The following is a 12,073-nucleotide window of genomic DNA, read 5'->3' as shown; positions in this document are numbered from 1 at the left end:
CTTACTCCTTTCCATTCTAAATATGATATGTCTTGGTGTCTTTAAGACTGGGTCAATTCTGTTTGGGATCCTTTGGGCTTCTTGAACCTTTATGTCTTTGATTTTGTCTAGACTAGAAAAGTTCTCAGCTATTATGTCCTGAAGATTGCTTTCTTCCCCTCTCTTTCTTCCTCTTGTAAGCCAATAATGTGTATATTATTTCGTTTGAAGTCATCCCATAGGTCTCTGTTGTTGTTTTCAGTATCTCTTTATCTCTTTTTGAGATCTCTTACTTCATTTTTAGTTGTCTCTAATTCATCCTCGACCTTGCTAATTATGTCTTCAGCCTCATTGATCCTATTCTCTCTCCCCTCTACTGTTTTCTGGAGTTCATCTATTTTGTTATCCTGTTCTGATACTGTTTTAGCTTGTTCAGCTCATTGTGTTCTTAACTTAGCTATTTCAGCTTTCAGCTCTCTAATAACCTTGAGATAATTAGTGTTTTCCAGGGTCTTATTTGTGGTTTCTGCATTTCTGATGACAATTCTTTCAAACTCTTTACTCACTCCTGTGATTATTCTTTAACTAGTGTTTGGATGTTGACCTCATTATTTTGTGTTTCAACTATTTAGGGACTTTTAGCTGGACTCTTGTCCTAGTTCATTTCTCCAATATTTATTCTTGTTGATTTAATCGTTTTATATAGTATGTTATAAGGTCCCTCTCCCATTACTTTTCAAATTACTAACCACTCTTGCCTGGATTGAATAGTGTGTAGCACAGGGCCTTCCCGCCACTGCTTCAGATTCTGAGAGCAGTAGCAATGGAGAGTCACAGTTGCATCTGGTGAGTCTCAGGGGAGTCCTTTCCTCCCTTTAGCCGTTCCCTTGTTGGTGAGACAAACTGGAGTCCTAACTGGTAAACTGCCTGACTGATACCAGCCACTTAATCTCTTTCTCGGTTTCTCTCTCTCCATGAGCCACATGTGTTTGCACTCATTGTTGATTTGGTGGGTTCTTTAAGTCGTTCTATTCCTGTATTGTTGCAGTCCCAGGTGGTCTCCTTTGGTTTTCTTAGTTGATCCTAGAGAGGAGAGGATAGAAACACAGCTAATGCTGCTCTGTAGCCCCACCTCTGGAAGTCTGTCCTGCAGTTAACATTTTAAAGATGTGATATGCAAATTTCTCCTATATTTCATTCCTATTAGGAGTGTGGGCATTTTAAAGTAATAATTTGTTTTCTAACAATTTGTAGTTTATTTCACTTGTTCTAATGAGCATGATTTAGTCCTTTGATTTTTCCTATGAATGAGAGAAAAACCATGTTTAAACCACTGTATGATTTTCCATTTTCTTTTCTTCTTTAATTTACAGTTTTCTCGTGTTCTAAAGAACAGAGCCTGGCCCACATTTAAACAAGCCAAATCTAAAATCTCCCCTCTGCACAGCAGTGATTTTTGCCCTACCAACTGCCATGTCAACGTGATGGAAGTTTCTTATCCTAAAACATCAACTTCCCTTGGAAGTGCATTTGGTGTTCAGTTAGACAGTAAGAAGCATAATTCTCATGACAAAGAAAATAAATCTTCTGAGCAAGGTATGCAGCTTTTGAAATTTTATGAAATCACATGAAAGTAATTTAAGCAATCATAACTATTCCTGTATCCCTGCCGTTTGATAGAGTCTTAGTGTGTAAACAGTTCTGAACTTTATAATAAAGGTTTCTACACTATAGTTAATTGGATAGTATCTAGTGAAAATGGAATTATGCGTTTTTATCACTTTTGTTCTGAAATAGTTGATTGTTCTTGCTTTTCTTATTTATATGACAGAGCTCATTTTGCTGTAAAAAATCTATTTTGAGACCTGAAAACTGAGAAAATTACAGGAGAAACAGCTGTAGAAGACGTAGTCTCACTAAAATATGCACACGTCATTACTATCAGTTACATGGAAATGACTGCATTACTAGATTTTGATCGATCGCTACTTTCCATAGCTTTGTGTCTAGAAGATTTTTTATGACGATTATATATAACTATATTTTTCTTGCATCTTCTAAAATGTTTCTTTATTATATTGACCTTTTCCTGCTTGGATTTGATTTTATGTTGAAGATTTTTTTTTTGTGGTCTTTGTTCAGCTTTTGTCTAGTGATCTGATTTTGTTCTTCATCTTCATGGTTGCTTCAGCTATTCAGGATGCTTTTTGGCTCTATACAATTATATTGTTGTTCTTCCATGTTTAGGAAATGGGCAGTTGGAACTTTATAGGAATTGTATTGAATCTGAATATTGCTGTAGGCAGAATGACCATTTTACTTCTCCCCATGCACGAGTATAGAAAAATATTTCTATTACCTACGGTTCAATGTATCGATTTTTGAAAGCCTTTGTTAAATTTATTCTTAGATATTACATTATTATATAATTTTAAATAGGATTATTTTCATAATTTCTCCTAATTCTTGGTTGATATATACAAATAACTACATTAGTTTTATTTATTTATTTTGCAGTTTCCCAATGTACTGTATTCAATTATTGTCTCAAGTAATACTAGAAAAGTTGTTAGAAAAGTCATAACTTATATTCTATGCAAAATGTCATTACTTTTTTGACAACTCAATGGTTGTGTTTTTAGTGGCATCCATGCAGACTTAATTCCTGAATTAAATTCACCGTTGGGTTGCCATTATATAAGTTTAGAACACTAACCATGGGGCTGGCAAAATAGCTCACATGGATAGTTTATCTGCTTCATGCAGACAACTCAGATTTGAAGCAGGCCTCCACTACACTGAAGATGCTCAAGTACTGCTGCATATTTCCTTTTTTTCTCTCTCTTAAAAGAAAAAAAAAAAAGCAGTCCAGAGAGATGAATTCCCACCAACACCAGTTCTGAAATGAAGTACTTTGGATTGTACTATAACTTAAAGATAGTAATAATTTGGGTTGATTTTAACTCCTCAGGAAAACTGAGCCCTATGGTATATATTCAGCACACAATTACAACCATGGCAGCCCCTTCAGGTCTGTCTCTGGGACAGCAAGATGGGCATGGTCTGCGGTATTTGCTCAAAGAACAGGACTTAGAAACCCAGGATATATATCAGAAACTGCTGGGCAAACTTCAGACTGCACTGAAAGAGGTGGAGATGTGTGTCTGTCAAATAGATGAGTAAGTATTATATTTATCATTGTAATTTTGCCTAATCAAAGTAACTGTAGAAAATATAATTTTTTAAATTTAAGTGATATTGGTCTATAACACTATATATGTTTTAGGGTTACAGCTCCCCACCTCTTCAAGATATGTGTTACTACATACACCACACCTGTCACCAGAGTATCAATTTTCCTTCACCACAGTCCAAAAATAAGACTTTTGAACATCTACCATTTTCTCTTTAGATTTTGGAAGTGGAGACTTTTTTTCAGCATATATTCAAACATCATCTTCATTCCAATACCTTAAGAATGATAACTCATGGCAAGTAAAATGGGCATATGTTTTAGGGAAACATTTAATACAAGGGACAATGACAGCAAAACTAATAATTAAAAAAAACTAAACTAAAGTTTCAGTGTAAAAGATTCAGCTGGGGGGAGTCGGGCGGTAGCGCAGCAGGTTAAGCGCACGTGGCGCAGAGCACAAGGACTGGCGTGAGGATCCCGGTTCAGGCCCCCGGCTCCCCACCTGCAGGGGAGTCACTTCACAAGCGGTGAAGCAGGTCTGCAGGTGTCTATCTTTCTCTCCCCCTCTCGGTCTTCCCCTCCTCTCTCCATTTCTCTCTGTCCTACCCAACAACAAGAACACCAATCATAACTACAACAACAAGGGCAACAAAAGGGAATAAATAATAAATAAATATTTAAAAAAAAAAAAAAGATTCAGCTGGGGATTGGGTGGCGACACACCTGACTGAGTGCACGTTACTGTGTGCAAGGACATGCGTTTGAGCCCTCAGTCCCCTCAGTCCCCACCTGCAGGGGAAAAGCTTTACAAGTGGTGAAGCAATGCTGCAGGTGTCTCTCTGTCTATGTCTCTCTGTCTCTGTCTCTCTCTACCACCTTTCTCTCTCTATTCCTGGCTATCTCTATCTAATAAATAAAGATAATAAAAAATTGTGGTCTGGGAGGTGGCGCAGTGATAAAGCTTTGGACTCTCAAGCATAAGGTCCCGAGTTCGATCCCCAGCATCCCATGTGCCAGAGTGATGTCTGGTTCTTCCTCTCTCCTCCTAGCTTTCTCATAAATAAATAAAACCTTAAAAAAAGATAACAAAAAATAAAAATGCTCAACTGCACAGTGTAATTAAAACAGCACTAAACTAGGTATAGGAATTACTTTATGGTCTTCACAGAAAAGAGCACAGGATTTGGTATATACACTCACTGGTTATTTACAAACAGACGCACACACACAGTGTTAAAATTCCTTAGCATACATGCTAAGTAAGTAAATGCAGAATTACTTATTGTAGGATCCAATGCCTGATACTCTTTCCTCTTCTGATGAGTGTCTAGTAAGCAGTTGCCCAAATAGCTGTGCTAGCATTTAGAGGTTTTTTTTTTAACCGAGGGAAGATAAAGTTAGATAGAATTTTTTTCAGTGATATTAACAACAATTTTTATTTAGCTCCAACAATTCTTTATTAAGAATTTGACAGTTGCTTTACCACATGGAATATGCTTATATTTCTCTTTTGTTGCCACCAGGTCATCGCTACAGCTTGGTTGGTACCTATAGGATTTCATCACTCGTGGTGGCCTTTTGTTCCCCTTCTTTTTTGATAGAGACAGAAAAGGAAAAGGGAGCATGAGAGAGGGGAAGAGATGAGAAAGAGTGACAGCTGTAGCACTGCTCCGACACTCATGGAGCATTCCCTTGCAGGAGAGGACCAGGACCTGGATTCAGGTCCCATGTACACCCTATAGGGTGAGCCACCAGCTGGCTCCGGATTATGTTTCACATCAAGTCAAGGAACCTCTGTAAATCAAAACAACATGGCGCTTGGGTATAGTTTTCCATGGACAGAACAGATTGAGTAGTACAAATTTACATATTCATGGTGAAATTATAAAACCCAGAACCAATCAGAACAGTGCCCGGGAGCCAGGAGACGGAAGAGCAGGTTAAGCACACGTGGTACTATGTGCAGGGACCCAGGTCTCAGCGCCTGTACCTCACCTGCAGTAGGGATGCTTCACAAGTGGTAAAGAAGGTCTGCAGGTGTCTTTCTTCTTTATCTCCCCACCCCCTCTCAATTTCTCTCTATCCTATCTAATAAAGCAAACAAACAAAAAGTCAAAAAAGGGGAAATATGGCTGGTAGGAGCTGTGGATTCATAGTGCCGGCACCAAGCACCAGCAATAATCCTGGGGGCAATAAACAGGACTGCTCTTTATTCAAGCGATGGAATTATTGAATGTAATCAGAGTTAAAGATCTAAATTGCTAACATAAATATTGCTTATTCACACACATCCTATATGCTCATGGGTAATTCAGCTTTACATAAAATATTTAGAACTTAATCTAAGCATGTGTTACAGTTAGACATTACACTAATGAAGTTGTAATTGGAATATGTATTTTTCTTTATATTTTATATTTGATAGGATAGAGGGACATTGAAAGAGGATGAGAAGATAGGGAGAGAGAAAGACAGACACCTACAGACCTGCCTCACTACTCCTGAAGCTTCCCCACTGTAGGTAGGAATTGGGGGCTCCAACCCAAGCTCTTGAGCTTGGTGATACGTGTGCTAAGCTGAGTGTGCCAAGGCTCCCTGTTTTTCTTAGCATTGAAATGTAGAGATCAAAACAACCATAAGATGTATTATATTTCTCATACTATTAAAAATGTTAACATTCACTGTTTTATAGTTTCTGTGAGTTAATTTAGAATTAGAATTCTGTTTTCTATGTCAAATATAATAGGTATAAAAGTAACAGGGCAGGGGTAGATAGCATAATGGTTATGCAAACAGACTGTCATGCCTGAGGCTTTGAAGTCCCAGGTTCAGTCCCCTGCACTACCATAAACCAGAGCTGATCAGTGCTCTGGTTAAAAAAAAAAAAGTAACAATTTATATATGTATTATTGGTGACTACCTCATTTTATTATTTATTTTTATTCTTTTTCTTCTTTCTTTTTTTAGTGGATAAGACAGAGAGAAATTGAGAGAGGAGAGTAAACAGAGAGTGGGAGAGAAAGACACCTGCAGACCTGCTTCACTGCTAGTGAAGTATCCTCCCTGCAGATGGGGAGCCGGGCACTGGAACCAGGATCATTGTGTGGGTCCTTGAGCTTTGTACTCTGTGCACTTAACCCAGTGCACCACTGCCTGGCCCCGACTATTTCATTTATTAATGAATTAATCATTCTGAAATTGGGCTGATGAAATAGCTCATGTGAATAGTGAGTGACTGGGTTTCAAGCCCAGTTCCCTCTGATTAAAGGAAACTTTGATCATGTATATGATATTTTGAGTGTTTTTTGTTTGTTTGTTTTTTAGGTAGAAACAGAGAGGCCCAGGGAGGGAAAGAAATCATCACACTGAAGTTCCTTCCAATGCAGTGGAGGTCGGGCTTGAACTTGTGGTATACTTAGAACAAAGCAGTGTACTCAATAGCTTAGTGATATCCAAGTGAGCTCTTTTGCTGACCTATTTGTGTTTTCATATGGCCTTCTGATAGACAAGTTGGTATTTCGGAGCATTGTGTTTTTGTTTTTGTTCAATCAATTGAATTGTTTAATGTGTTCTATTTTGGAAATGAGCCTTTTTTTCTGAAGTATTTAGGCAGTGCACAGAGGAAAAATCATAACTAACCAGGCAGTAGGCAGCGGCACTGAATCTCATGTGTTCTAGATCTCAAAGGGATTTTCCTTGAACTTCTGGGCACATCCCATACTTCTGATGAATCCTTTGTCAATAGCAAGATTTTTGATGTTCCAGTGTGGACGCTACCTCAGGGACTCAGCCTCTAACACACTGGTCCAAGGCTTTGTCTGTCTGTTAATTTACTGACTTTTCTTTCAGAGTTCAGCTAATGTAGGGATATTTTTAAGGAAGTGGTTAGAGCCAAGGGAGACTCCCTTTTACTTGGTTTAAAATGTTCTCTCTTAAAATAACTGGCTGCAATAAAGGGTTAAGCTATTTTTATTAAACAACACGGCTTTAAAAAATCACCTATTTTAACTTAAGATTTCTCCACTGTTACTCTAAAAGCCTTTATCTGACTGTGTATGTTTATTAGAAAAGTGACATAAAATGAGCCAATGACTTGACAAGCTTCATTTGTTCCTTCTGTGTCAAGCATATAATTTAATTCTAAATATAAATATGTTCCACATAATTCAGTGTGCAATATACTCATTTTAAAACAGCACCACTGTCCAAGTGTTTGGATTCCCTGTCACCCTGTAGTTCAGTTGAGCTTGACAATTTTTTAAAAAGCTAGTTACCACACAGTTTTCTCACCATGTTGTAATTATTCTTGGTCAGACATAGCTGTCTCTTCAGAGAACAGAAACCATTTCAGATGCTCTGCCAAGTTCCAAAGGAAAATGTATTACAATAGTTCATGGCTAGTCTGGCTAAAAGTCATTGTTACTGTGTAGAAACCTGATCTTATCATGAAGTCTGGTTGCCAGGTTACTTGGTGCTAATTTTAGAGCTAAACATTGCATACTACATGAAAATTTTATTAAATCCTCCTACATAGCTCAGATTCAAAAGTGGAACTACTATGCTGTCTAGTAACATGGTGACTTATTAAATGGTATCAAAACTTTATGATTCCTATTTCATTTTGAGACACAAAATAATTTTATCCTTTATTGGGATACTTATTTAATGACACTCAAGTATCAAATATGTAGAGAGGGGCTGGGCTATGGCACACTTGGTAGAACACCCCATGTTACAATGCTCAAGGAACTGGGTTCAAGCCATCCGTTCCCAACCTGCAGGAGGGAAGCTTCACAAACGGCGAAGCAGTGCTGCGGGTGCTTCTCTTCCCCTTACTTCTCTGTCTCCATCTTCCCTTTCAATCACTCTATATACAAAATAACTAATTGAATAAATTAAAATCTTTTTTAAAAAAGAAATAAGTAAAGTGAAAATATATAGTCCATGACACTCTAAAATCTTTGACGGAACTTTAAAACACAGATGTTTGTGTTTTCTCACAAGCAGGAAGTGAATATAAAGCATTATTGGGTCAGTGAATGCAGAGAATTTGAGAATACCTTATTTCACATCTGTTGACCACCCCAAAGAGAGAATGGTAAAGGAGGTACATCCAGTTGTTGAGGTGGGCTTACAGTCAGCAAGGGTAGAGCTGGTTGTAGAATTGTCTTTGAGGATTTTTTCTGGTAAATACACAAACACAGGGCACAACTTCATAAAAACCAACATGCTAGCAAAAGAGAGAGACAGGCTGGGAGAATGGATCGACTTGTCAACACCCATGTTCAGCGAGGAAGCAGTTACAGAAGCTGAACCTTTCACCTTCTGCATCCCACAATGACCTTGGGTCCATCCTCCCAGAGGGTTAAAGAACAGGAAAGCTATCAGGGGAGGGGATGTGATATGGAGTTCTGGTGGTGGGAATTGTGTGTAGTTGTACCCCTCTCATCCTATGGTTTTGTCAGTGTTTCCTTTTTATAAATAAAAAAAAAAAGTAGTCAAAAAAGGAAAAAAGAAACAAAACACAACAAAAAAACAACATGCTGGGATCAAGTAGTGGCACACTCACTGGCACACATTACCATGTTCAGGGACTTAGTTTCGATCCCCCAGTCCCATTTGCAAGCAGGGAACAAACTTGATGAATGGTGGAGCAATGCTACAGTTGTCTCTTGCTCTTTCTCCATCCCACCCTCATTTCTGTCTCACACTTATAAAATAAAAAGGAAGGAAGGAAGAAAGAAAGAACACCAGGAGGAGTGGTGAATTCATTCTACAACAAGCCCCACTAATAACCGTGGTAGCAAATAAGTACAATGCAACGCCCTGCAAACATGATAGGTGTTTACATGCCACAGGAACCATGATGTACACTGATGTCTCTGATTCTCACTGTCTTCTGTGGTTTGGTTTATGAAGCACGGGCTTGCTTTGCAGATACCTCTAACTTAAACTTATTTATAGACCTAAATTCTCTATTCCCTCCAACTTGAATCTGTTGTGTTCCTTGCTCCATACAGATGATATCATCCCCCTCTTGGTAGTGTTTCCCATCTCTTCATTTAATAGATTCTGGTCTTATTTTCACTTCTTTAATCGCCCTTCACTTAACCTCTACTACTTCTGAAGTTTAGTGAGTTGAGCAGCTCGGAGTGCATCCCTCTTCTTGGGTGATAGCTCAAAATTTTGGTATAATTTTCTTTTTAGTTTACTTTTATTGACACTAATGTTTTGCTTGGGGCTTGTGCCCTCACACACAAAAAATCACCACTTCTGGCAGCATTTTTTTTTCTTATTTTTAATTGGCAGGATAGAAATAGAAAAGGGGCCAGGTAGTGGCACAACTGGTTGGATCGAGGACCTGGGTTTGAGAAAAAGTAAACAGAGAAGGAAAGGCAGTGGTGTGAGAGAAAGACACCTGTAGCACTGCTCACAGTTCATGATAATACCCACTGCAGGGAGGACCAGGGACTTGAACCCAGGCCTTTGTGCATAACATGTGCACTTAACCAGATGTGTCACTAACCAGCCCCTACATTGCTTGTTTGCAAGAAAACCTGTGTATGAGTGGGGGGGGGGGGGTAGGTGGTGGTGCACTAAGTTGAGCATGCACTTTACCATGTGCCAAGACCCACAGGTTCAAGGGTTCAAGGATTCTCTCCCTCTCTCTCTCTCTCTCTCTTTCTCTCTCTCTTCTCTTCTCTTTTTAATTTCTTTCTGTCCTATTATACAAAATAGAAAGGAAAACAAAATGGCCACCAGGACTGGTGGATTCATAATGCTGGCACCGAGCCCCAGTGATTAACCTGGTGGCAGTTAAAAATTAAAGAAAACCATGTTCAGCGGGGAAGCAATTACAGAAGCCAGACCTTCCACCTTCTGCACCCCATAATGACCCTGGGTCCATACTTCCAGAGGGTTAAAGAACAGAAAGCTATCAGGGGAGGGGAGTGGATACAAAGTTCTGGGGATGGGAACTGTGTGGAATTGTACCCCTCTTACCCCCCTCTAGTCTTGTCAGTATTTTTATTTTGTAAATAATTTTTTTAATTAAATAAATAAAAAAGTCTGTGTATTAATGAATCCAAACAGTTCACATCTTTACTGTACAAAAGTCACCTTTAAATACTCCTGTGTCCCTTTTTTCTGTACAACCCATGTCTACTCATTGTTGTGCTAACAAAAGCCTTGAAAGCCTCATAGACAAGTTTCTTCCTTGCACATCTTCATGCCACCTGGGTCTCAGAGTGTCTGCTTTATGGTGTCGCAACCTAGAGTTGAGCAGAGAGAACCCCATTCAGTGGGAGAGTTGACATTCCATGCCTGACATCTCTGGACACAGTCTGAAGTGAAGCATGCTGAGGTGGTACTCATTGCGTTGATTAGGTTGGAATTGGTGGCTGCAATATCATTGGGTATGAATTGAGAGAAGCATGCAGGAAAGTTAGCCCCACCCTAGAGGTTCCAGAACTGGGGGAAATATAGGCTCTATAGAGGAAGTGGGAGGTTCCTGCTGTCTTAGGGTTAAGAAGACAGTAGATAGTCATTGCTATAATCACATTATTTGACAATTGGGTTAACTCTGAAATATCCCTTTGTTAGAATTTGCTGTATCATACACAACATCACCATGATTTATGTGCTTTGACATTATTTGTATATAGCTGTGCCACTGGTTGCTTCTGTTCTCCCTGGTCTAAGCTTTTAAGAGAATCCACTTATCAAAGACTCAGCCTATGTATTAAAAAGACTCAGTCTGTGCTTTAAAAAATTTGAGACATTCAATCAGTTTTCCCTCTCATGTTAATTAAATAGTGATTTATATGACTACAAATTAATAAGAGTGTACATACACACCATTCCCACCACCAAAAGACTCTGTCCCATTCTGTTGCCCCTGCCCCTCCTCCGTGAAACCAGACATCCACCCTCACACTCCACACAGGGTTTTCACTTTGGTGCCCTACTCCAAATTTAGTCAGATCCTGTTATATGTTTTTCTAACCTAAGATTTGTTCCCTCAGGGTCAGTGCAACCCTAAAATTTGTTCCCTCAGGGTCAGTGCAAGTATGCTTGCATCTGTTAAAAATAAGGAAGCAAATGTGTGAATGAAATTCATATACTTTTCAAAAAAAGTTTTTTCTAACACCATGGCTTCTAATTTAAGAAGCTGCATAAAGCACAGAGGACTCAGTACAAAAGGAGAACTCCTGTATCTCTTTGTTCTTTTGTATTCAGAGTTCATCTGTCTGTGAAATATGGAGCCTGGGTAACGGGAAATTAGTCTAAAGTTTTGATCATTTGTGTGAAGAAAATAAACCAGCATTCTCTTTTACAAGACAGAGAAGTATCTTTCCAAATAGAAAAACTCTGCATAAAACTGTTCATAGCTCTTAGTCACTGAAAAATCTCACTGACCGTAGAGAAATGTAGCCCAGCTAATCCAGTTTTCACTGGAGTCTCTAGGCTAGAATATGCCAAGATGTTATTCAAACAGTATATTACAGTCAGATCTTTTCTGACTTTACTGTTTGTTATTTGAAGTTCCAGTGTCCTTCCCTTCTTTGTTTTTACCTTTCACATTTGTTGCCTTCTGATATATTATACAATTTACTTATTTCCATCAACAAAATTTAAACTCCAACAGGGCAAGTACCTTTATTTGTTATGTAAACTTCTTTATCTCTGTAACATTGTACCACAGATGCTTTTGATTCATTAATTAGTAAAAACATCTTAAGAAATGTTTACTCTATGCACAGCATTGGAACTGAGATTATAGAGTATTTAAAGACGGTTTAAGACATTTTGGGGCCCAGGTGCTGTCGCACCTGGTTGAAGTTGCACATGTTACAGTTACTATGCACAAGGACCCTGGTTCAAGCCATTGGCCCCCAC

General features: G+C 38.7%; 1 protein-coding gene across 3 annotated transcripts in view; it reads left to right on the top strand.

Annotated features, from left to right (window-relative positions):
• PREX2 (phosphatidylinositol-3,4,5-trisphosphate dependent Rac exchange factor 2) overlaps nt 1-12,073 on the top strand; it is a 300,270-nt gene that overhangs the window by 179,516 nt on the left and 108,681 nt on the right. For all 3 annotated transcript variants that reach the window (XM_060200550.1, XM_007527146.3, XM_060200558.1), the window contains exons 24-25: nt 1,353-1,575; nt 2,951-3,158. In XM_060200550.1, coding sequence (XP_060056533.1) covers nt 1,353-1,575; nt 2,951-3,158 — 431 coding nt within the window. The remainder of the gene's footprint in view (nt 1-1,352; nt 1,576-2,950; nt 3,159-12,073) is intronic.

This window comes from Erinaceus europaeus, chromosome 1 (genome assembly GCF_950295315.1).
Source record: "Erinaceus europaeus chromosome 1, mEriEur2.1, whole genome shotgun sequence".
Classification (NCBI taxonomy): Eukaryota; Metazoa; Chordata; class Mammalia; order Eulipotyphla; family Erinaceidae; genus Erinaceus; species Erinaceus europaeus.
This window is presented reverse-complemented; position numbering and strand designations above follow the sequence as displayed.